Consider the following 26,389-nt stretch of genomic DNA (forward strand, 5'->3'; position numbering starts at 1 on the left):
AGCAGGAGCACAACCACAGCTTGGGCGTGAGGCCCGGCTGGCTCCTTGGTGGGAGGCGCGCAGGGGTAACTGCCGGCGTCTGATCCCTGGTCACCTGGAGCTCTGGTGTTTCCCACAGCCACAAGACCCCTCATGTCTAACAAAGCTAACTTTTTACATTTTTTCAAGTCTCATTTTAAACATCTGAGTGGGTAAAGCTTTAAAATGGAAATATAGCATTACATAAAAACGGTATTACAGCTTTATTATTTGAAAGATCAAAATGTAAATGCACTTATAATAAAGCATTTTAAAGGCTATTCTCATTACAATAACATGTTTTCATACTCTCCTTAAGACAGAGAACTTTCTTGCACATGCATTACGTGTTGCATTGACATATGAACAATACGTGGAAAAGACAACATGCACAGCCCACAGAGAGGCGTCTCTCCTGGTACACGTGGTCAGCCTTCCTCGTTGCCATCATCAATCTGGTTTGCACATCTTGATTTCTGTCTCCGAGTCCAGGCCTCGGGACACCTTCCTGGCATTTCGCCGTACACATATAGTGAAGTTGGGCAGGACAGAGAATTCCATTCCTACAAAGGGAATCAGCACCTCGATTCCCTTGAACAGCCCCCTGCGGCTCAGGGCTGGCTGGCTGTGTGCTCTCCTGGAGGGGTCACCTCCCACCACCCCCCTGCCTCTCCCACACCTTTCTCAGCAGCAAGGGGACAGGCATCTGGGCAGGATGGGCCAGCAGGAGCTCAGTGCGGAGGGCAGGGGCGGCCTCCAGGCTCTTGCAAACGTGGACTGCGGCTGTTTGTGCTTCTGAGCAAACTCTCCCCCTGCTGACCCCAGTGTCCAGTAAAAGCTGCAGAGGGAACAAGGCCTGCTAATGACCCTTGTCACTCCGCTCCGGACCTCCCACCCAGCAAGAGCGCAAGACACAGTAAGGCCACATACTTTGATTATAAATAGGCCTTGTTGCTAATTAATGTTTGCATAAAACAATTAACAAAATACATCAGCATGAAATTTCTTTTTAAATACCCTACAAAACCCACATATTTTTAAATAGTCAACCAGAGGACAAAGTCCATCAATTGTTCTGAAGTCCTGCTGAGTGCCTCTAATTTCTAGCAGCTCAGCTGGTCTCTCAACGCCCCTGGGAGCTTAGAAATAGAAGACTCTGTAATGTCAACCGGTGGACGTGTGGACAGTAAAATATAGATGGGAAAAGTTTAGCTTCATAATGATTTAAGCAACACAAATAACTATGAAGTCTCATTGACCATACCCAGTAAATTGACAAAATCCAATTAACAGCAGTGAAGAGCTGATTATCAGTGGAAAAGGACAAAGGATACTTCAGAGGTGTCTGGTGATATTGCAAATCAGTGTAGCTTTTTTGGGGGCACAGTCATGCAGTAACCATAAAACTCTGACCCAGCCAATCTACCTCTGGAAATAACCCCAAGGAGTGAGGACAAAGGTGGGAAAAGAAAATTTTGTGCAACGAAGTTCCCTGAAGTGTCTCTCTATACGAGGAGGACATTTAAAACAATTCTTAGCAAGCCACAACACACAGGTACACCGAGGGGTTCCGTGTGGCCACCATGAGCTGTATTCATACATGGAATTTTACATACGAAATAATAAGTGACAGTAAAGGGAGACTGCAATCGAATCAATATATAACTTGCAATAGATGAAAACATGTACAGGGACACACAGATCATATCAGGCGTGAATTAAGAACGATATAAATAATTGGTATTAAGAGATTTTTGTCATCGATGTTGTAAAGTTGAGTCCAGAACAAAATTTAAATTTACAACAAAAAAAAGAGTGATACCTAGAGCTCTGTATAGACGCTTAGCAGCACGCATGGCAAGTGCCGTGGGCCCAGGGCAGGGGTTAGCTCAGACCCTCAGGCGCTGCCAGACGTGTGACGGTTGCAGGGTGGGAGATAAAATGATCTGGGTCAAGGACCACTGGAGTAAGTGGTAAGCAGCCATCAACTCTCCAGCTTAGCTATGGGCAGCAGCGGACAGGGACCGTGAGGGCTCTGGGGGGCCAGAGACGTGTGCCCCTCTAAGGGGGCCGTCCCTATCCGGTTAGAAACCCAGGATGACACAGTCTGATTTTGTTTTCCTCATTAGCAACCATTTCCAAGTTAAAGTGCTTTGTGCAGTCTGAGCCCCATGTCTGTGGGCTACACAGGGGTGGGCCAGCGAACTATTTCTGTAAAGGGCCAGACGGTGATCATTTTAGGTTCTGTAGGAGAAACTCTCTGTCACAACTACTCAGTTCTGTGTGTGTGTGGGTAGCAGCTGCGGGAGACACATAAAGGAAGGCGCGGCTGTGTCCCCATTAGGCGTCACCGGTAGACACTGAAATTTGAATTCTATGGAATTTTCACATCTCATTAAACGTTATTCTTCCTTTCATTTCGTTTTCTAGCCTTTCAAAACGTCAGGATCATTTCTGGCTCACGGGCCCACAGAAACAGAGCCCAGACTCGGCCTGAGGGCTGGCTGGCTGAGTCCTGGGCTGAAGCGTGCCTGCAGCGGCAGCAGTAGGTAGGGGCCGGCGGAGAGCAGGGCGCGGGGTCGCGGGCCGGGTGCGCGCCGGGCAGACTGCACAGGCTTTCCGCGCACGAGGTAGGAGCGGCCAGGGGACGGCTGGGGCCCTTTTCAAACCACGCCCTCCCCACCCGGACCCGCCCCTCACCTGGTGCTTTTACTTGTGTTTTACTGCAGCCACCTGAGAAAGAATGAAGGTATCATCTCTCTTTTTTAACCACAGATTGGCTTCTCTGCCATTCTTTAACATTTTTTCCCCTGATATTATTGTAAAAGAAAGGCTATTAATAGGGCGCTAACGTAGCTGTTTGCATGGTTCCCAGAGCCCTAGAAAACTCTAACGGGAATTTTATCCGTTTTTAATGACCTTGCTAAAACACAAGTTTTCCTGTTTGTGTCCTCTCAACGTCTCTCTGACAGGAACAGAGAAAACGCAGATGGCCTTCTCCAGTCACAGAGGCAGCGCAGGACACTGGGAGTGGGGACAGTTCATGACTCGATTCCAGGAAAGGAAGGTCACCACTGGCTTCTTTTAGGCCATGTCCTGTGACCTGCTCTGGAGAGCAAAGTGTGTGGCCTGCAGAATGCGTTTCTGGGCTTCCTGCTCCTCTTACTAGCAGGAGATGCTGACTCCTATGAAACTATCTTGGACGATCTAGAACAAAACAGAGGGCCCTGATTTCCCTAGCCCTCAAAGGTGGCAAAAGTAAATTTGGAAATCATACAAGGGGGGCTGATGGGAAGGGGAGAAAGGAATAAAAAGAAAAGAAACAAGAAATAGAAAAAAAAAAAAAAGGAAGTGTTAAAAAGATGAGAAGCTGCTGGGAGTCGTGGAAAAAAAGCAGAAGACAGGAGGCAAGAAGGAAAGTGAGAAAAGGGAAGAAGAAATGAAAAGAGGAAGGGCCAGGGTGTGGTATTTGCAAACTATTCATTCAGGCTTTCATGAATAATTAAGGGGAGGAGAGAAGAGGGCAATATCTTCATCTCTGAAACCCACTCACAGAAGCCATCTGTGACCTTTTCTTTCTCCCCAGCCATCAAATTCTTGGAATTTAGGTTCAAACGCCTCACCCAGGTGTGAGACAAACAAGATTAGAGGGGCTCACTACGGCCCTCCTGTCCCTCAGCTGGAGGTGGCAGAGGGTCACAGGAGGGAGGGAGGAGTTTTGGGGCACCAAGCTAGGACCTCCTGTGAGTTCACAAATCAGAGGCAGGCGGAAAGGGCCCCATCTGGAACTCTGGGGGACTGGCGGCTCATAGAAGTGCCCACATCACAACAGTCGGGGGTGGGGGAGGTATCAGGGCGGAGAGAACCCACCACAGCCGGGACCCCATGCATCCCCTTCGTTTGGTCCCTTTCCACTCCCAGGACACAGGTTCCCCAGAGCCCTGCTCCAGGCCCCCCTTATTCCTTGATTTATCAGTAGTTGCTGCTCTGTAAACTAGGAGTGACGAATCTGGGGGATGGGAGGGTGCTACAGACGCTGGAGATTTAACGAGGAGAGAGCTTTGGGAAGGCATCCCCCTGCCTGTGCCTGTGATAAGGATGCAGCGATTGGCTGAGGACAGTGGCAGGTGATGGGCTGGCGGGGTGGCATCCCTGCCAGACTCCATGCTGCTCCCCTGAACATCTGCTGGCGTCCGGAGCCAGTCCCAGGGTGGACGGGGCACAAAATCCCGAGTGAGGCCGAGTTACAAACCCAAGGCGACGCAAATCGTTGCCCTGGGCCGTGGCCACTTCAAAAGGCCAGGGGCTCGGGCCAGAAATTAATTTTAGTTCTAGAAAAGTAAAGTGATGGTTTTGCACACCTGAGTCGGTGGCTTGTGAAGTTTGTGCCCGCTACACAAGCACTGACTTCTCAAGCACTCTTAGGAAAATTACCGTCAGCCTTTCTCTCTGGCAAATGCCGGGCTCGCGGTGCCCCGCTGCCCCCATCTCACCAGGCTCTCAGCGACCTCCCCTGATGGCCACGTGAGTCTTAGCCACACATCAGGAAGTCATGTGATGTCACTGTGCTCAGGGTAGGAGCCCAGTGCCAGCCATAAGTTCCCGGGTATCTGCCATTAGCACTTGGGCTAAAGGCTCCAGTCATGGTTGCAAGCCCTGGGCTTTGGCGCGCGAAGGCAGAGGAGTCCTGGTGTTGGAGCAGCACAGGTGCTAAGCCTTCCATGTCCCCAGGCCCTGCTCCGCTGCTTCTGGGAAGAGGCCTTTGAAGGGTGTGTTCAGTAAGCATTCCTGGGCTCTGAGCCAGTGTGAGGGGACAGAGTCCCTGTAAAAAGCTGCTGCAGTCTTTGGTATCTTTCTATTCCCAGGCTTGGGTGCAAGATAGAGGGGCAGCGAGGGCCTCCAGGAACTGTCTGCAGGGCTGGGCAGTGGCCTGGACAGTGGTGTGGACCTGCCGGCTCGGCGAGAGTCCGCTCCCCAGTGCGCTGCCAAGGCCCTCCCTCGTTCCTCCATCCCCAGCCATGCAGTGGACCAAGGGCCAGAGTCCTGGGCAGGGGTTTTGCTACAGACACTTGAGATTTAATGAGGGTAATGAGGCATTTCAGGCACACCATCAGGAGGGCCACACCACCTCCCACCCCTATGTTGAGAGAGACTTAATCTCTAAAGTGGTGTCAGCGCTACCTCAGAGGTGTAGCCTGGAGCCAGGGAGGTCAAGGTGGAGGGAGAGAGCCTCGCCTCCTGCCAGACCACCCAGGTGCCAACTAAGCAACTGTCCTTTGGCAACAGGGAAGGTCTCTCCTGGAGCTGTGAGGAGTGGCCCCAGCAAAGACTGTGCCCATGGCCCAATTCCTCAGGAAGGCCAGACATGTCCACCTCTGGTGTCCACTGCCCCTCCAAGTCAATCTGCCAGAGGCCTTAGCGAGAGCCTGTTATCTGAACAAAAGAAAATAAATTGCTTTTCCTCTGCAAAGTGCTCAGGCTGATCACCATCCTTTCTTTTTAAATCTTTATTTTTAATTAATTTATTTATTTATGTTTGGCTGCGTTGGGTCTTCATTGCTGTGCGCAGGCTTTCTCTAGTTATGGCGAGCGGGGGCTACTCTTCGTTGCAGCGCACGGGCTTCTCATTGCAGTGGCCTCTCTTGTTGTGGAGCACGGGCTCTAGGCACGCGGGCTTCAGTAGTTGTGGCATGAGGGCTCAGTAGTTGTGGCGCACAGGCTTAGTTGATCCACGGCATGTGGGATCTTCCCAGACCAGGGCTCGAACCCGTGTCCCCTGCACTGACAGGTGGATTCTTAACCACTGCACCACCAGGGAAGTCCACCATCCTTTCTTCTCAAGCAAGCTACACGTCTGGGCCAACTAACCTCAACGAGTCACTCGGGGGTGTGCGAGACTTTCTGTAACACAAGCGGGATGGGGAGACGCCAAGGAAGCTCTTGTAGCCAAGTCTTCTCTCTGCAAGTCATGCACACTGAGACGTAGGGGGATTCAAGCCATGGCGGCATTTAGACTTCTCTTTGGGTTTGGTCTAGAAGTTTTTCAGACATGAGAAATTCTCTGGTTGTCACTGTATTTTCCAAGTATGGGTTTGGTGCTCCTTCCCCACAGAGATGGTCTGGCCCTAAACCTTGGGTAGGAGGGAGCGGATGCTCTTTGGCTTCTGAGCAGATCCCCTCTGGCATTCCAGAACGCAGGTGTTGCGATTCTCTGGGTGGGATCTCGACTGAAACTGCGGGACAGTAAGTCCCATATGGGGAGGTCATGTACTCATTCTTTTCCCCTCCCAAGATATTTTCCTGACCCTTTTCAGGTTCCTCTGTGGAAACCACTTCCAGAAAATTCTCAGAATTTACCACCAACCTGTCAGTAAGGTCACTGGGGGCAGAACATGGTTTTAGAATCCCATCTTCTTCTGTGTTCACAGAGTCATCAAACTCCTTCAGATTTAGCTTATCCTGGAAAAGAGAAAGGGACACCCCAATGGTCATTTGGGGGCCACATATGATGTAGCCAAAAGCTATTAGGCTTGGGACACCCAAAGCCCCACCTCTGGACCAGCCCCCCTCATTCCTCTTAGAGGCCAGAAGTGGTGCCCTTCCATGGGAGCTTACCAAGAGTGGCCCATTTCCTGAGAAGAATGCAGTGTATTCAAACAATTTCTTCTTCTAGAGAGCTCAAGGCTATTTTCCACATAATCATATGCTCATAAAATCCCAGTGAAGATGGAAGCATCAAAATTAGAATTATCATAAAGACAAATAACTTGCCCAACATCACCAGAAAATCAAAGGTGGCCTCCTGGTGGGGGTGGTGTCCGACATCTTTGTATCCCCAGAGCCTAGCTCACTGCCTGGCGTAGAGTGAGTGATTAATAAGTGACTGCTACAGAGGCCAGACCTACAGATGATTCAAAAAACATTTTAGACATCAGACAAGACTGCCTATGAATTAGTTTACTCTCTTAATAACTTTTGGTAAGTAGGAGATTAAATAAGGTAACACATGAATGATAAAGGAGAGAAGAAAATAGAAACAACCAAAATTTAATTAAATAAATAATAAAAATAATTTTCATGTCCGTGCTAAAAAAAGACTTCTGAGTTGAAACAGGGGCTAATATTAAAAATTCGTTATCAAGGAATACTGGAAACAGGCTTTCAGTAGCAAGGATTTAAAGGTTATATTTGATTGGGCTTCTTTCTACTTAACCGAGAAATTAAACCTTAAAATTTCAGAACCGTTTTCAATTTAAAAATGTATGAAAATGGGAGGTTTCTGTTATGGATAACTCCCTAGAAAACCCCATTGCCAACGTCTCCAATCTGAGAAAAACAATTTGATGCAGCCTGCCCCAGCCTTTGGACAGAAATGCACATTAGCGGCCCCTCGGGTCCCCAGGTGGTCTCTAGATTAACTTGCTCTTGGCTGCTTTTTAAATGGTCTCCAATCTTATAGCTGGGTTCTCCTGCTTTCTAATTAGACAGTCAGGTCCTTAAGGGTAGGGCCAGTGTCTCTTCCGTGGCATCCTTTATAGGAGCAGTTTTATGCCCAGCAAACACTGGGTCCTATGAGTCTGGTAAAGCCCTTTCCTCTTGTCCAAAGAATGAGGTCAAAGTCATTCCAGGAAGGCTGATTCCACCTGTCCTGCCAGCCATTCCCTGGGACTTTTTAACCTCGAGTTCTCTTTATGTGAACCCTATGCAAACCTCAGTCCATCACCGTGTCCACCTCCCACAACCAGCCTGCTCAACAATCTCCTTAACAAAAACAGGAGTGTTTACCTTGAAATGATCTCCACGCCACGTGGCTATACTGCTTTCAGCAGGGCTGGGGACACTGAGCCAACATAGGTGCTTTAATTTGCTAATAAGAGATAAGATTTTAAAATAGGAAGTGAGTCCAAGAAGCATTTTACTTCTACTGCATGCCAAGCCAAAAGAGCAGGGCTTCGATGCAGGGAATTGTATGGCTCCCTATTGAATAAGGGCAAGCTCACAGCCTCCTGACAGAAACTGGGAAAGCAAAGTACTTTGGGGGGTGAAATCGCAAGTCAACTATGGGACGTGATGGGAGGAGACCTTTCCCCAGGCAATGCTGTTCTTACTCTTCCCCGCTCTCCCACCCCTGCATCTCCACCCCCTGGTCCTGATGCCGGAAATCACACCATCACAGAGCCATTTCCTTGAGATTTATTCCCCAGGAAAGGTAACACTCTAAGCCTGTTAAGACACCCACACTTCAGAGCAGTGATTCTCAAAGTGTGGTCCCAACCAGCAGCATCAGTACCACCTGGGAGCTTGTTACACGTGCAAAATGTACGAGAATGTGTGCTGATGACTCGCTTACAACCCAAAGCTGGGAACTGAGGTTGACATTAGCTCGGCCATAACTAAGCACAGCTGCTTGGCAGAGAAGGCCCACGACTGTGTAACTCTGGAGAGAGCGGTCTAATGGGGAGAGAGCCCTTGACCCTCAGGGTAGAATGAGGCTCTCTGGGGAGAGAAGGCACGAGACCCTGAAGACAAGCTGCCTTCCCTACAGTGGCCAGAGCAGGCAGGACAAATGGCCCTCAGCGAGCCCTCCGACACTGCGCCACAAGCAAGGACCTGCCGGTGCTGGGCATACGCTGGCCAGTGCTCTAACTCCATGGGCACCGTGCTCCCTGCTCTGCCTGGGAGAGAGGCTGGTGGCCTTGAGGCCCCTTGCTGCTGCCAGGGGTCCCCTCTAGACACACAGAGAGAGGATCTTCTCCCCAGCTCTAGTCTCAGATGCCGAACACAGCAGACAAAGCCTGTGGGGCAGCTGGCACTTCCCTGGCTTCAAAAAGTCCTAGGCCCGGTGCACAGCGCTGTCGGGAGTACAAGTCCTCTTGTTTGGTTAGAATTCTGATTGCCACAGTGTAAGGCACACAATAAATTCAATAAATATGTATCAACTCAATAAATGAATGGACACCCCTTAATGGCAGTGTGCCCTCTTCCACCCATGGTGTCTTCCACCCCTTTCCACCCCCAATTTTGAGGGCCCACACTGTTGTCTACAAACTCACTTGTGTTTTCTGAGATCATATGCCACCATCAGGATGATGAGAATAAGAGGGCCCCCTCCAATCACAGAAGTTATAACAAAAATCTCAAAGATGCCTTTGAGAAAAGGAGAACAAAAGTTCATAGCAGGTTGAGCCCCTTACTTTCTTGACAAAAATCAAAGATTAATGTTTTCTTCCAGTAGTTTCAGCAACATATACCCTATAAGTTTTCTTTCAATTTAATTCAAATTCATTCAATTTCTCTTCTCCCTGAATAATACTGACAGAAATTGTGTTCTCCAGGTTCATCCTCCAACTTCATTCATCTAGTACACATTTTCTGAGCACTTACAATTTGCCAAACACTATTCTAGGTAATAAAATAAATAGCAAGAAGCAAGAAACACAAGATCCCTACTCTCGTGGAGTTTACCTTCTGGTTCAAGAATTCGGACAATAAATAATGTAAGATTATTTCAGATAAAATGGGGTGATAGAGAGTAGGGTAAAGTGGGTAGGGGGTTAGCACCTTTAGATAGGGTGGCAAAGGAAGACTCCTTGGAGAAGTGAAATCTGAGCTAATGTGAATAATGAGAAGGAACTGCCCACGTTCATGCAGGGGAAAGCATTCCAGGCAGAAGGGAAAGCATTCCAGGCAGAAGGAAAAGCATAAATGGGAACATAAACGGGAAGTGGTGGGAGGTAAGGTCAGGAAGGGACAGATGAGGAAGGGTCCTGAAAGCAATGGGAAGAAGTTTGGATTTAATTCAAAATACAACAGAAGCCGTTGGTGGGTTTTAAGCAGGGGGTCTAGGATTTTAAGCTCTGGCTGCTATGTGGAAAACAGATGGTAGAGGATCAAAGACAGAAGCAGGGAGATCTATAAGAACCAAGAGTAACAGACCTATCACGAGTAATGAAATTGAAACTGCAATTAAAAATCTTCCAACAAACAAAAGTCCAGGACCAGATGGTTTCACAGGTGAATTCTATCAAACGTTTAGAGAAGAGCTAACACCTATCCTTCTCAAACTCTTCCAAAAAACTTCAGAGGGAGGAACACTCCCAAAATCATTCAACAAGGCCACCATTACCCTGATACCAAAACCAGACAAAGATATCACAAAAAATTACAGACCAATTTCACTGATGAACATCAGTGCAAAAATCCTCAACAAAATACTAGCAAACAGAATCCAACAACACATTAAAAGGATTGTACACCATGATCAAGTGGGATTTATCCCAGGAATGCAAGGATTCTTCAATATACACAAATCAATCAGTGTGATACACCATATTAACAGATTAAGGAATAAAAACCATATGATCAGCTCAATAGATGCAGAAAAAGCTTTTGACAAAATTCAGCACCCATTTTTGATAAAAACTCTCCAGAAAATGGGCATAGAGGGAACCTACCTCAACATAATAAAGGCCATATATGACAAACCCACAGCAAACATCATTCTTAATGGTGAAAAACTGAAAGCATTTCCCCTAAGATCAGGAACAAGACAAGGATGTCCACACTTGCCCCCCTTATTCAACACAGTTTTGAAGTCCTAGCCATGGCAATCAGAGAAGAAAAAGAAATAAAAGGAATATAAATTGGAAAAGAAGAAGTAAAACTGTCACTGTTTGCAAATGACATGATACTATACATAGAAAATCCTAAAGATGCCACCAGAAAATTACTAGAACTAATCAATGAATTTGGTAAGGTGGCAGGATACAAAATTAATGCACAGAAATCTCTTACATTCCTATACACTAACAATGAAAAATCAGAAAGAGAACTTAAGGAAACAATCCCATTCACCATCGCAACAAAAAGAATAAAATACCTAGGAATAAACCTACCTAAGGAGGCAAAAGATCTGTACTCAGAAAACTATAAAGCACTGATGAAAGAAATCAAAGATGACATAAACAGATGGAGAAATATACCATGTTCTTGGATTGGAAGAATCAATATTGTGAAAATGACTATACTACCCAAAGCAATCTACAGATTCAATGCAATCCCTATTAAATTACCAATGGCATTCTTCACAGAATTAGAACAAAAAATTTTACAATTTGTATGGAAACACAAAAGACCCCGAATAGCCAAAGCAATCTTGAGAAAGAAATGGAGCTGGAGGAATCAGGCTCCCTGACTAATCTACACTACAAGGCTACAGTAATCAAGGCAGTATGGTACTGGCACAAAAACAGAAATATAGATCAATGGTACAGGATAGAAAGCCCAGAGATAAACCCACACACATATGGTCACCTAATTTATGACACAGGAGGCAAGAACATACAATGGAGAAAAGGCAGCCTCTTCAATAAGTGGTGCTGGGAAAACTGGACAGCTACATGTAAAAGAATGAAATTAGAACATTCCCTAACACCATACACAAAAATAAACTCAAAATGGATTCGAGACCTAAATGTAAGACCGGATACTAAAAAACTCTTAGACAAAAACATAGGCAGACCACTCTTTGACATAAACCACAGCAAGATTTTTTTTGACCCACCTCCTAGAGTAATGAAAATAAAAACAAAAATAAACAAATGGGACCTAATTAAACTTAAAAGCTTTTGCACAGCAAAGGAAACCATAAATAAGATGAAAAGACAGAATCTTCAGAATGGGAGAGAATATGTGCAAACGAAGCAACAAAGGATTCATCGCCAAAATATACAAACAGCTCATGGAGCTCAATATCAAAAAAACAAACAACCCAATTAAAAAATGGGCAGAAGACCTAAATAGACATTTCACCAGAGAAGACATACAGATGGCCAAGAGGCACATGAAAAGATGCTCAACATCACTAATTATTAGATAAATGCAAATCAAAACTACAATGAGGTGTCACCTCACACTGGTCAGAATGGCCATCATCAAAAAATCTACAAACAGTAAATGCTGGAGAGGGCGTGGAGAAAAGGGAACCCTCTTACACTGTTGGTGGGAACATAAATTGATACGGCCACTGTGGAAAACAGTATGGAGGTTCCTTAAAAAACTAAAAATAGAACTACCAAATGACCCAGCAATCCCACTACTGGGCATACACCCTGAGAAAACCATAATGCAAAAGGACACATGTACCCCAATGTTCATTGCAGCACTATTTACAATAGCCAGGACATGGAAGCAACCTGAATGTCCAACAACAGATGAAAGGATAAAGAAGATGTGGTACATATATACAATGAAATATTACTCAACCATAAAAAGGTATGAGGGTTTTTTTTGTTTGTTTGTTTTACATGATAATATTTATCTTTTATTAGATATATTACATATTCCCAAAAAGATATAAAATCTTCCAAGAGAAAATATCAAAACCTACTGATTTCAAGGTAAGCAACATAATCAAAATGAAAGCAAAGAATTTCTTCCAGACAAAGGAATGTGAAAACATTTCAGCACAAATACAACAAAGACAAGGGAAGGTAATTACAATGTTTTACATTTTACAGCATTTTGTTTTAATCAGTATTTGTAGAAAACAAGGATGCTGAGTTCTCAAACACTGTAGTTACAACGGCAAATTAAATTTTCAGAAAAAACAATAAGAGAAAGTAATGAACTACTGAACATCTGCAATAATAAATGTAATAAAATATAAGCAAACAAATATGCCACTGAGATCACAATTGAAGTGTCTATTTTTAGTGTGTGCCGGGGACACTAAATTATTTAATCAGTTCTTGACTGCAACCCAAAGCAAAAGCATCCTCTATTCATTTCCCTGATGATTTATTCTAAAAATAAAAAGCAGAAACTTGTTGGTAAAAGAGAATTTCTGCTTTACCTGTGAGCAGCTGGTGGCAACACACACTGAATAAGACCCCAACCAAACACGGGACAGATGCATCTCAAACAACCAGGAGTGGCAAAACCACTATTATTGCAACAAGATTTTTAAATTTCAATTGATCAGAAATTCCAGAACAATTAAGCACACCCACTTAAACCACAGAACACAGTGAACTCCTATAGGAAGGTTTTATTGGGTCATTTGTAGTGATGTGGATGGACCTAGAGTCTGTCATACAGAGTGAAGTAAGCCAGAAAGAGAAAAACAAATACCGTATATTAATGCATAGATGTGGAATCTAGAAAAATGGTACAGATGAACCTATTTGCAGGGCAGGAATATAGATGTAGATGTAGAGAACGGACATGTGGACATAGGGCGGGAAGGGGAGGGTGGGACAAATTGGGAGATAGGACTGACATATATACACTACCATGTGTAAAACAGATAGCAGGAACATGCACAGGAAGCTCAGCTCAGTGCTCTGTGACGACCTAGATGGGTGGGATGGGGGGGGAGGGGTGGGAGGGAAGTCCAAGAGGGAGGGGAAATAGGTATATATATAGCTGGTTCACTTCACTGTACAGCAGAAACTAACACAACATTGTAAAGCAATTATACTCCAATTAAAAAAATGACAAACAAACAAACAAAAGAACCAAGAGTAAGAAACTTCTAGTCTCCAAGGCAGGCTCTTGCCTTCAATCTGACCTGTAGAGAAAATTCCATCAGATAATGCAATTTGTGCCTAGCGTTGTGAAAATATAACATGATTTTAAAAGATTTTAAAGAGCAATATCAAAAAGAACTCCCAAAAGACAATGTTAGTCAATAAAAACAGAACACGTTTTCTGTGTAAAAACACATGCTTTACTCACATTTTCCAGAACCATAAGCTATTTGTATTCTTTTGGATGTGTGATGATGAACAGGAGAATTTCAAGAATACTTAGCCTATTTATAGCTTTTATTGAAAATTTTGCAATGTTCCTTCACTTTTAAGGTTCATTTTTTAAAAAAGTGTTAGTATATCCTTAAAATCAAACCGCTGTCATTCAAAGACAGATTTCTGTTTCTCCCATTCTCCTGTTTCTCTGTTTCTCCCATTCTCCTTCCTTCTTTCTTCTTCATCTCTCTCTTCAGCCTGTCTTCTTTCCCTCTTGAATATTCCCCATAACCATCGTATGAATCACATTATATTTTACATTATTGTTGTATTTATTAAATTTTTCTTGCTCCCATTTTTTAATATAAAAGCTGATTAGTAGAACATATTATACACTTTTCTACTCAAAAAACTCCACAAACAATGAGGTTAAGTGGGCCAATGGTGCTTGATCAACCATGGTTTTCCCTTGTTTGACACACAGGGACTGGTGACTATGAACTTGGGGATAGCCTTGAGGTGGGAGCTGGTTTGGAGTGACAGTGAAGTTGGCATTAACTTGATCCCTCCTCCCTAAGAAGATTCGGGGCTACCCAGGAAGAAGCAAAATGACCATCTTTCCAAATTCAGCTCTCAATTTTCCTGCTCTCCCTCCTCCCTCCTCACCCATATGCTTTCCAGGAAGGCCAGTGAGTCAGACAGCAGATGGTTCTTCTCACTTCTCCCTTTCATTTGCCTTCCCCCTGCCTTTGGGAAACATCATCTATGACTAGCCTAAAGGAAATGCCAAGGAGACATTCCCGGGGACTGAAGGAGTACTCACTAATTGACAATGTCTTGAAGTTTATCCTGGTGCCACTAGTTCCCCCAGCACTGGTGCTGGCCATGACCTGAACAGTGTAAGAGGTCTTTCGTGTCAGGGACTCCAGGCTATACTGCAGGATGCTGGAGTTGACTGTCTTGGCTAAAGGAAAAATATAAAAGTCAAACACCACAGCCAAACCCAAGTGAAAACTGTGCTTTAGTGGCACTGAAATAAAAGCATTGGAACCTGGGCTTCCAAGCTTGGCCACCTCATATCCCAATCTCTCTATTCATGTTCTCATTAAAATTAGCCTATCAAGATGGATCAAAGACCTAAATATAAGAGTTAAATCTATATGACGCTTAGAAAACATAGGATAAATCTATATGTCCTTGAATTTGGAAATGATTTCTTAAATAAGACACCAAACACACAAGCAGCAAAAAGATTAAACTGAACTTCATTAAAATTAAAAGTTGTTGTGCATCAAAAGACACTATCAAGAGAGTGAAAAAACAACTTACAGAATGGGAAAATATTTGCAAATCATATATTTGATAAGGAATTTGTATCTAGAATATGTTAAAAAAAACAAAAACAAAACTCTTAACAACTCAACAACCGGAAGACAAACAACCCAATTTAAAAATGGCAAAGAGTCTGAAAAGACTTTCTCCAAAGAAGATACACAAATGGCCAAAGAGCAAGTACAAAGATGCTCTACATCATTAGTTATTAAGGAAGTACAAATCAAAACCACATTGAAGTTAAAAAAAAAAAAAAACGCATTGAAATAGCACTTTACACCCACTAGGATAGCCACACTTTTTTTTTAAATGGAAAATATCAAGTGTTGGTAAGGATGTGGAGAAATTAGAATTCTCATATATTGCTGGTAGAAATGTAAATTAGTGTAGCTGCTATGGAAAAGAGTTCGGTGGTTCCTAAATAAGTTAAACTAGAATTACCATATGACCCAGCAATTCTACTCCTAGTAATACACTCCAAAGAATAAAAAGCAGAGATTCAAACAGATAGTTGTACACCAATGTTCATAGCAGCATTAATCACACTGGCTAAAAGATGAAAACAACCCAAATGTCCCATCAACTGATGAATGGATAAACAAAATGTTTATCCATATAATAGAAAATTATTTAGCCATAAAAAGGAATGAGGTGCTAATACATGCTATAACATGGATGAACTTTGAGCACATTATGCTAAGTGAAAGAAGCCAGGCAAAAAAAGGCCACATACTGTATGATTCTGTTTATATGAAATATCCAGAATAGGTAAATCCATAGAAACAGAAAGCAATTTTGTGGTTGCCAGGGACTGTGGGACAAGGGTAAGGTAGTGACTGAATGGGTACAGGATTTCTATTTGGGGTGGAAATAGGTAGTGGTAATGGTTGCACAACATAATGGATGTACTTAATGCCACTAAATTGTACACTTTCAAATGTTTAAAGTGGTAAGTTTTGTGTTATATGTATTTTACTGTAACAACAACAACAAAAAATTAGCCTAAATGGGAATCCAAGACTAGCCCAGAATTTAGGATGTTAGGCAATATTGTAGACGCAAGAAAAAGGCAGTGGACAGTAGGAGTCATGGTAAAGGGTCCTGCACTGAAGTAAGTGCCACCAAACAGGGTCTGTCCCCCTCCAGCCTTTAATCCAGGTATGCCCCACTCCGGAATAAAGGTCAGGAAGCTCCCAGAAGGCCCACCTGTTCATGGCCTGACAGGCACAAATTATATCAAGGCCTCTGGTTCCTACAGGACTCTCAGGTACAGTCATTTCACTCTCACCTGACTCTAAAAAACTCAAGAGGTGGGTGCCCTTGGCCCCATTTTCAGAGAAGCTCAAAGAAGCTGAGTGATTCCTGCATGGTGGCAGGGCACCAGCCATGGGAGTCACCCCTATAGCAGGTCTATCCATAGCATCTATCTGGGGCTTGGGGTTCTTTCAACTTGTCTATAAGCTCACTTACAGAATTCCTTTCCATCTTCAGCTTGGTAAAATATGGTACAGTTGTTGATGAAACCATTTCTCTGACTCTTGGGAATCTCCTTCCATGTAATTGTGACTGTCTCCACACCAATGTTCTCCGCCTTTGTCATGGGACCTGCTGATGGAACTTTATAGGACAGGGAGATAAATAATAAACACCGAATCACACACCAGCAGCTCCTCGCCCCACAAAATCTCTGGCCAGTCCTCAGACTGTAATCAGTGCTGGGGGTGGGAGGTGGGGGAAGAGTAGGGAACTGATGAATCAGTTTGTTTGAGAAAATTGTTGTCTAGAATCATCCATCTTGAACAGGAAGGAAAGCAGTGTCAAAGACCAGAGAACAAAACCTCTCACTCTGACTTGGAACCCAGATCTTTCATTCATACCTGTAATAGCTATTATCAAACAATTGAAGAGTATGCCTCCATGGGCTACCTCTGAGTGACAGGATATATTTCCTAAGGTTGAATCTGGAAGATGTTAACTTTCAAAAAGATAAAGTCTGAGTGGTTTGCCAATAAAACCCTGGCTTATCACTACACAATTAAAAATAATTTTTTAGCATGTCCAAGTTATGAATAACTCTTAGGGTCACTAACTTGGTCTTAGCTAAATGTTGTTTCTGCTTACAGCGCTATTTGCGCTAAGTTTCTTTGTGACTTTGGGCAAGTTATTTCACCTCTCTGAGCCTCAATTTTCCATGTGTTAGATGACAGGCTTGGACTTGATGATCTCTAATGTCTACTCCAGCTTTAAAATTCAGTGAATCCAGGGACTTCCCTGGTGGTGCAGTAGTTGAGACTCCACGCTTCCAATGCAGGGGGCGCAGGTTCGATCCCTGGTCGGGGAACTAAGATCCCACATGCCGCACAGCGCAGCCAAAAAAAAATTCAGTGAATCCACACCGTGACCACAACTGGGTCAAACATACATAGCTTACTACGAGCTAAGGTGCAGCACGGATGGGCACTAAAGCAGCTGTGAACAAGCTACAGGCCTTCACAGTCTTGTGTAAATGTTGGACAGGCGCCAGTGTTTCCTTTCCTCAACAGAAACTTGTCCATACATACCACCTTCTTTGACATAAGCCTGGAGAGAATATGGCTCACCCACTCGGTCTTGCAACATTGGATACACAGAGATGTTATAGCACCAGAAAAGTTTTAGTTCATCTGTGAAAAAGGGGAGGGGGGAGAGAGAGAGAGGGAAGGTGGGGGAGGGAGGGAGATGGAGAGGAAAGGATGGGGGGAGAGAGAGTGGGGGAAGAGAGAAACAAGCATTAGGCACAGAGCATGGCATAGAAGGAAAGCTAGACTAAGACTTATGGCCTATGACTTACAGAAGATATTTTATTTTTCTATAGTTTCCACATATGGAAAATAAGGAAGTTAGGTTGGATGGTCTCTAATGTCTATTCCAGTTCTAACATTTTAAAGTTAATTCTTAGAACTAAACCTGCACCACTCTGACAAAATGATAGAGCCACCCAGGAAGGGAGAAGTAAGAGCTCCAGTCTCTCCTCCATCACTGATTCTGTTACATGATTTGGGGGCACTACAGAATAAACTTAATCCTTCTTTCAATAGCATATCACCCTAGAGAACTCAGGTACCATAAATTGTAGCTCTTCCGTCTGTCTGCATCCCTACATAAGCATAACTCTTCATATGGATGCTATTAAGTATTAAGAAATGGTTGGACTGATAGGATTGGGAGAGTAAAGCCTCACTTATGTGTCTTACATGGAGCAGGGGCTTTCTTGAAAAGAAGGTTATTCCCTGTATCAGTCACCTGGGGAAGGGGCCTAGATCTTAACCAGGCAACCAGAACTGAAGGAGGTGCCCTGGGTAGGACAGATGGGATACAAACTCTGGTGTTATCCACATGATCAAGATATCTGGGAAGAGCTCTCTGATGGTGGGTGTCAAGATGGTTTTTTCCACCTGGAAACACGCCAGCTGCCTGGTCTGATACCCATGGCTTCCTATTCTAGTATTGCTGGGAAATGCCAAGAAGTACACTTCCTTAAGCTTGCCCTAGCTTGTCAAATTCTATTACTCACATTTACAGCTTTGAAGCCAAAGTTAAGGATTTAAAAACTGATGAAAATGAAACTGAATCCTACACAGAGGGAATTTGTGGGCTCCGCACCTTTTGTCGGCTACCCTACTGGATCGTCCAGTTCCTGGTCTGAGACAAAGATTCCCAGGAAATGGTCGAGGACTCTGAGTCCAAATCTGGGACCCACTCAATCATCCATGTATCCACCTCCAGAGCAGAGCTTTGCCACTCCACCACCAGCTGGTCCTGAGTGAAGCAGGTCTGCATGGCCTCGATGCACTGAAATGCTGAAAGGAGAAAAGAGGACTGCTTCACAACACCCAACTCATCCTCCAAATGCACCAACCACATTAACATCCATTCATTGCCCAAAGTGTAAAGAAGGTCAAAGTTCAGGATCCCCACTGCAGCCTTCCCCTATGATACTGTTTTTACTGCTTTTATTGTGTCCCTTTTCCTTACCCTCAATATTTGATGAAGTGCCTTCTTCATGTTTTGTTATCTTCCCCAATTTTACCTATTTCCAGCAAAGAATCTTACTAGAAGGTTGATGACTAAGACGACTTACAGGGTAGCTCTGGTGTCTCTGCAAGTCAAAAGGAAAGCAAGCCTGAGACAAGCTGGCCATGTTAAGAATGAGTCAGAGATTGGAATTATGCTACTCTAAGCCAAGGAAAGCCTGAGGCTTCTAGAAGCTGGAATAAGTAAGGAAGGATTCTCCCTGAGAAGCTTTTGAGGGAGCATGGCCCTGCCAACACCTTGTTTTCAGACTTCTAGCCTGCAGAACGATGAGGCAATGAGTTTCTGTTGTTTGAAGTCACCCAGTCTATGGTGCTTCGTTAGGAAGATCTAGGAAAATCAGTCAGCACCTTTGGCTCGGCCTCCTCTTCCTCCCCTTCCTTGGCCTTGCTTCCTCCACTTCCTTTTCTGGTCTCTCTAGAGGCGTTTTCTTAGTAAACCACCTGCACCCAAATCCTGACTTGAAGACAGGAGTGAGTGTTGGCTGCTAACCCCACACTCCTTCTCTTTACCAACACTGGGGGCTCTGAGGAGGAGAAGTCGGGTTGAAAGAGGAAACAAGCCCAGGCTCTGGACCACTGTGGGTGTAGAATCAAGTCATGAGTCAGCCTTGTAAGACGAAAGGGCCTGGGCAGCATTAAGGGTGCTGAAAGAAAAGTTTCCAAATCATCATTCTACTGAATGTCAACTAACTGCCTCCGTCGCTCAACAAGAACTTTTTGAGCAATTTCTCCCAATACAATATACCCCCTGGTGTGGTAGGAATACAGATCCCTCCAGGGAAAAGAGGAAAGGGACTTTGGCCGTAAACACTATTAATTTTTTGTGATTTGCATGAAGGCAGTCACCCTGGGCCTATCAAATACCATTCTCAGAGGCTGGTAGTGCCTCACCTTTGCCAGCCATCCTGGCCCGACCTGAACTCTACCTCAACTCAAGTCCCAACCTCTCCTCAGCCCCTCATCACACAACTGGCCATGTTTTGCTAGGTCCTGCCTCAGACTACTCCATAGCTACCCGCTGGCTAAGGTCTCCTAGAACTCAGAGGACGTTCAGGCCAGAAGGAAATTGAAGGTATATCTATTCCAATCCCTTATTTGAAAGATGGGAGAATAGAGGCCCACAGAGGAAAATAACCAGTTCAGTGTCACACAGCAGCTGTGTCCAGATTTCTAAGTCACTTTATTAATACCAAGTCCAAGGCTCTGGATAAAGTACATTGTACAAGTTTGGAATCATGCAGACCTGGGCTTGAATTCCACTTGAGAGACTCTGAGCAAATTACTAAGCTTTCCTGAATCTCAGCTCCATCAGCTATAAAGTGAATCTAATAGCACCTACCCCATGGGTCATTTCAAGGATAAAATTAGATTAACCTATATCATCTTAGCACAATGTCTGATGTATCCTAATGGACAATATTAGATAATTACACTTACTTAATGATTGTTAAACTTACAATTATTATTATAACTATTCTCCAGTTGACTCTACTTTATTAAACAAAATTCTGTAGAGCATTACTTTCTTATACATGTCTAGGACCAGGACCTGTAAAGAGGTCTATAAAGGGCCAAATATAAACATTTTAGGTTTTGCAGGCCTCTGTCGCAACTACTCAGATCTGCCATTGTTGCACAAAGGGAGACATAGACAATGTAAAAACAAATAGGTGTGGTTGTGTTCCAATAAAGCTTTACTTACAAAAACAGGTGTCAGGCCAGGTTTGACCCACGAGCTATAGTTTGCCTACACTTGGTCTGGAACCATTATAACTGATGATTGTGCCTACACCTGTGACATAAAGCAAATACCTTCAGAATTGGGAAAAATAAAAAACCCTGTGTGAATTTAGCATAATCTTAAAGTATATTTTATGATTTTTTAAAGTTGATAATCCATGTCTAATAGAAATTCAATTAGTTAGAAATTTTGTTAAGAATCACAATAATAATAATTAGCACTAGACAAAGTATTCTATACACAGTCTCATTTAATATTCACAATAGCCTTATGAGGGAGGTATAGCTAAAAGCCCATTTAATAAGTAGCTAAGGTTTAGAGAGGTTAGATAATTTGCCCAAGGTTTATGGTATCTAGTGAAAGAACAAAGATTTGAATCCAGAGCTGCTAGACTCCAAAGCCCATGTTTTTATTCCCTACCCTTTCCTGCCTCCCACTACAGGGCCACACCAGGAAACTGCGATTACTATTCATCAGCGCCTCTGTTAACACAGAATGTGTGTTCAGTGACACACACATTTGTTGGAAACTTCATCACCACGGGTATTGGATAGGCAGGAACTAGGATGCCAGGAGCTAAGGGCTGTGGCAAACACTGACTAAAACAATATCAAATACTGACTAAAATAATATCAAATGTAGCTCAAAACACACACACACAAAAACGAATATCTAGGAGTTCTAAAATGAGGCAAAAGAACACATGGGTTAAATTTAAGAAGAGAAAGAAAAAGGGCTTCCCTGGTGGTCCAAGTGGTTAAGAATCTGCCTTCCAATGCAGGGGGTGTGGATTCGATCCCTGGTCGGGGAACTAAGATCCCACATGCCACAGGGCAACTAAGCCAGCACACTGCAACTACTGAGCCTGCGCACTTTGGAGCCTGCTCGCACTCGCTCGCTACAACTAGAGAGAAGCCCGTGCACCGCAACGAAGAGCCCACGTGCTGCAACGAAAGATCCCACGTGCCTCAACTAAGACCCAACGCAGCCAAAAACAAATAGATAAATAAATGTAAAAATTAAAAAATAAATAAAAATTAAAAGTACTATGATAAAAAAATAAAAAGAAGAGAAAGAAGAAAGCACAGGCAGACAAGTCTAGCGCTGGTAGTGTAAATGCCTGATATAATTCTAGATCTAAGCAAACAGAGAGAGATGGAGAATTGGAGAGCGCATTCCCTAGCTATGGTGTGTTTCAACAAATACTGAGCGCCTTTTCTATGCCAACTGCTCTATGTTTATTCTAGATTTTGGAAATGGAAGAGGAGGAGGAGGAGAGGATCAGGAGGAGAAAGAAAATGAGGAGAAGAGAAAAACAGACCAAAAAGAAAAATCTCTGCCCTCATGGAACTTGCATCCTATTGATGGAGAGATAGGTAATAATCAAAATAAATAAGAAAATCTATAGAATGAGGAATAGTAAGATCTATAGAGAAAAATAAAGCAGGGAATAGGGAATCCATTGCTTGCAATTCCTTGACTGAGACTCAAAGAAGCTATTTTATTCCAAAACAGAATACAAAATATGAGTTTACCTGGGAGGAGTAACATTTTTTAAATTACTTAATTAAAGGTGTAACAAGCAATTTATTGGCAAGTATAAACATTAGAAATTTCCCTAACTTGATAGTCAAATGGAAGGGAGAAAAGGAAGAAAACAGGAGAGTGAGCAACCCAAGCTTGGATACAGTCAGTCCTGTGAGGGGAAGATTTCAAAAGAGGTTTCAGCCACTGAGGATAAATGTGGCAGATTTGACAGATTTTTATGGCTTAACCCAGCTTATATTGACTCAGAACAAAATAAATACAAGCTGCATGTAGAACTTCTAGGCTCATGACTTTGTATCATATGACTTATGAAGTCTCTGATTTTCAACACAGGCTTTGTTCCAAAGGAACTTTATTTCAAGAGGTTCATGAATTACTCAAAGATTATGATCACTCCCCCATAACCCAAAAAGTCCTCACTTCAGAATCATTTTGACTCTAGAGAAACAGCAGCCTCTGAGAGGATAGGGACTACTCCTTGGACATTTGGATGGGGTCAGGCATCTAAGTAAGAAGTTTATGTTATACTTACGCTTTTCATCAATAGCTGGAATCCTCAGCGTGGCCACTGGAGACTCCCCAAGAGAATTGTAAGAAATCACATATACCCGGTAGGCCTTGCCTCCCTGATACAATTTAAGCTGCTGGTTAGTGGTGTTCATTGTCTCTGTGAGGTTAGTGTTGTTTTCTGGAAAGTACCATATGTTGTAGCCAAGAGTTTTCTCCAGGACCGGGGCTCCTCTTGCCTTCTGAACACAGAGGAAACAAAATTTATCACCAAAAGCGAAGAAAGAAAGGCACTGAGGCAGTCATAAATGGTGGGATTCAGGGTGGGAGGTAATATTAACTATAAGGTGCTAAACTACAATCAGGTAATTACCCTTCCGGGATGCATAACATACCCTGTGCCAATAACAACTTTCTTGAGATATAACTCACACACCAGAAAATTCACTTTTTTGAAGTGTACGACTCTGGCTTTTAGTATATTCAGAGTTGTGTAATCATCACCACTATCTAATTTTAGTCCATTCTTTTTTAAGCAGCTCTAATTCCTAGAAAACTCTCCTATTGAAGCAAAAGGAAGACCAGCCCCCAGGCGAGGGGGAGGAGGGCATTGAAGTCCATCTCACCTACTTCACAGGTTGGACTACTTGACCCAGGTTGGTCTGGCCGCACGCGGTATGTGCCATTGTTTACTTTCCTACCTCAAAAATATGTTGACAGGGTTTCTCTGGTGACGCAGTGGTTAAGAATCCACCTGCCATTGCAGGGGACACGGGTTCGATCCTTGGTCCAGGAAGATCCCACATGCCACGGAGCAACTAAGTCTGTGGCCACAACTACTGAGCCTGCTTTCTAGAGCCTGTGAGCCACAACTACTGAAGTCCACGTGCCTAGAGCCCGTGCTCCACAACAAGAGAAGCCACAGCAATGAGAAGCCCGCGCATCGCAACAAAAAGTACCCCCCGCTCACCGCAACTAGAGAAAGCCTGTGCACAGCAATGAAGACCCAACGCAGCCAAAAATAGATGAGTATTACCTGAGAATTCTGGAGACACACCAAAGAGTTTTGGCATCTCACTGCTCTCCTCCCTCTCTTCTTTCCCCCAGCTCCCCACCTCCTCTCTCCTATTTCCTGGCTGTTTTTTCCCTCTGTTTGCCCTTTTCCTTTCCTGCTTCTTCCCCTCCTTTTCTGTCCTTTTTCTTACGATCTCCTCTCATCTATTCCTCCTCGCTCATCTCCTCTGCATTACCCACCTGGCTCCTCCTTTGTTCCTCACTCCCCGGCCTCCATCCTACAAAGGACCCTTTTTCTATCCTTGCACCCCACTATCCCAGTACTCAGGAAGTCACTTGTGCAGTATATGTTGGCAGTAACTTCAGGACACACTAGTAAGCTCACCGCAAGCCAGTGCTCTTCTCCACTGTGGCAGTGGGGCTATATAATTTTACATTGCCTTCTAGTGGAGGCCAGCTAGTGACGGTCTTCTCCAGAAGGTCAAGGTGCCTCCTGCACTTACACTTTGTACCTGTTCCAAATGTTAACATTTCAGAGCAAAGAAGAGGGGCCAGGGTCTGTAATGCACATTTAGGCCATCTACAAAATGATTTATAGGGCTTTTTGGAGGTGGGAAACCATTGTGAGATTTGGGGCACCAAAGCCTCTAGGGAAGGAAATTAAGGAGGTAAAACGCCAATAATCACAGTTCTTCGAGGTGTAAGAGACCAAGGCTTTTTAACAGAAATTGTAAATAAATAACCCAGAGGGAGGTCACCTTCCACAGCAACTGCACTGGCCTTCTTCCAGCCACCTCAGCTAGTCCCAGGACTCGCCACAGATCCAGGCCATGTGGAGCTGTAAGGAACAAGAGTGAGGTGCTCAACACAGACCAGAGGGAGCTGCAGCAGGAGATGGTGAAATTAGCTAGGCTGCCTGTTTAGAAGATGCAGTTGGAAAGGATTTGCTTGAGGGAGGCAGCAAGAGTGAGGGGAGGAGTGGCAGTATGTCAACATTGCAACAATGTCTTCATTTTGTGGCTGAAGGACTGGAATCAACCAAAGGTCAAAAGTAACTGGCAATCTATAAAATCAGTATCCTATATATAAATCACTCCCCCACCACACAATGAAAACGTTGGGATTTTCTTGTGTTGGAACACTACTATAATGTGGTGCAAAGCTTTGTACTTTGTGAAAAAATAAAATCACAATTATTTAGTGCAAAAATAAAAATAAAATAAAACTGCCCTTGGATCTGATGACTAAAGGTAAAATAAAACTACAATAGACCCCATCATAATATAATTTATCACTCAAATCTGGATTGGAATGTGACATCTCCTGTCCTCTAAGATATAACATTCACATACATTAAAGCTGGGAATGACATATATAACTGATAAAGAGATTATACAGAGAGGAACCAAGATGGCGGAGTAGAAGGACGTGCTCTCACTCCCTCTTGCGAGAACACCAGAATCACAACTAGCTGCTGGACAATCAACGACAGGAAGACACTGGAACTCACCAAAAAAGATACCCCACATCCAAAGATAAAGGAGAAACCACAATGAGACGATAGGAGGGGCGCAATCACAGTAAAATCAAATCCCATAACTGCTGGGTGGGTGACTCACAGACTGGAGAACACTTATACCACAGAAGTTCACCCACTGGAGTGAAGGTTCTGAGCCCCACGTCAAGCTTCCCAACCTGGGGGTCCGGCAACAGGAGGAGGAATTCCTAGAGAATCAGACTTTGAAGACTAGTGGGATTTGATTGCAGGACTTCGACAGGACTGGGGGAAATAGAGACTCCACTCTTGGAGGGCACACACAAAGTAGTGTGCGCATCAGGACCCAGGGGAAGGAGCAGTGACCTCGCAGGAGACTGAACCAGACCTACCTGCTATTGTTGGAGGGTCTCCTGCAGAGGTGGGGGGTGCCTGTGGCTCACCATGGGGACAAGGACACTGGCAGCAGAAGTTCTGGGAAGTACTCCTTGGCGTGAGCCCTCCCAGAGTCTGCCATTAGCCCCACCAAAGAGACCAGCTAGGCTCCAGTGTTGGGTTGCCTCGGGCCAAACAGCCAACAGGGAGGGAACCCAGCCCCACCCATGAGCAGTCAAGCAGATTAAAGTTTTACTGAGCTCTGCCCACCAGAGCAACAGTCAGCTCTACCCACCACCAGTCCCTCCCATCAGGAAACTTGCACAAGCCTCTTAGATAGCCTCATCCACCACAGGGCAGACAGCAGAAGCAAGAAGAACTACAGTCCTGCAGCCTGTGGAACAAAAATCACATTCACAGAAAGACAAGATGAAAAGGCAGAGGGCTATGTACCAGATGAAGGAACAAGATAAAACCCAGAAAAACAACCAAATGAAGTGGAGATGGGCAACCTTCCAGAAAAAGAATTCAGAATAATGAG

At 44.1% G+C, this 26,389-nt stretch overlaps 1 protein-coding gene across 1 annotated transcript; it reads right to left on the minus strand.

Annotated features, from left to right (window-relative positions):
* Positions 1-4,180: 4,180 nt before the first annotated feature.
* Positions 4,181-25,298, minus strand: IL31RA (interleukin 31 receptor A; the record flags this gene model as incomplete). Its single annotated transcript, XM_082455536.1, is given in 11 exon segments — positions 4,181-6,477; positions 7,804-7,885; positions 9,072-9,165; positions 14,587-14,727; positions 16,566-16,712; positions 17,657-17,758; position 18,752; positions 18,756-18,934; positions 22,990-23,206; positions 24,737-24,894; positions 25,244-25,298. Coding segments are annotated over 11 exon segments (1,626 nt in total). The 3' UTR covers positions 4,181-6,027.
* Between the last annotated feature and the right edge of the window lie 1,091 nt (positions 25,299-26,389).

This window comes from Balaenoptera physalus (assembly GCF_965194825.1).
Source record: "Balaenoptera physalus genome assembly, chromosome: 3".
In the NCBI taxonomy this organism is placed as follows: Eukaryota; Metazoa; Chordata; class Mammalia; order Artiodactyla; family Balaenopteridae; genus Balaenoptera; species Balaenoptera physalus.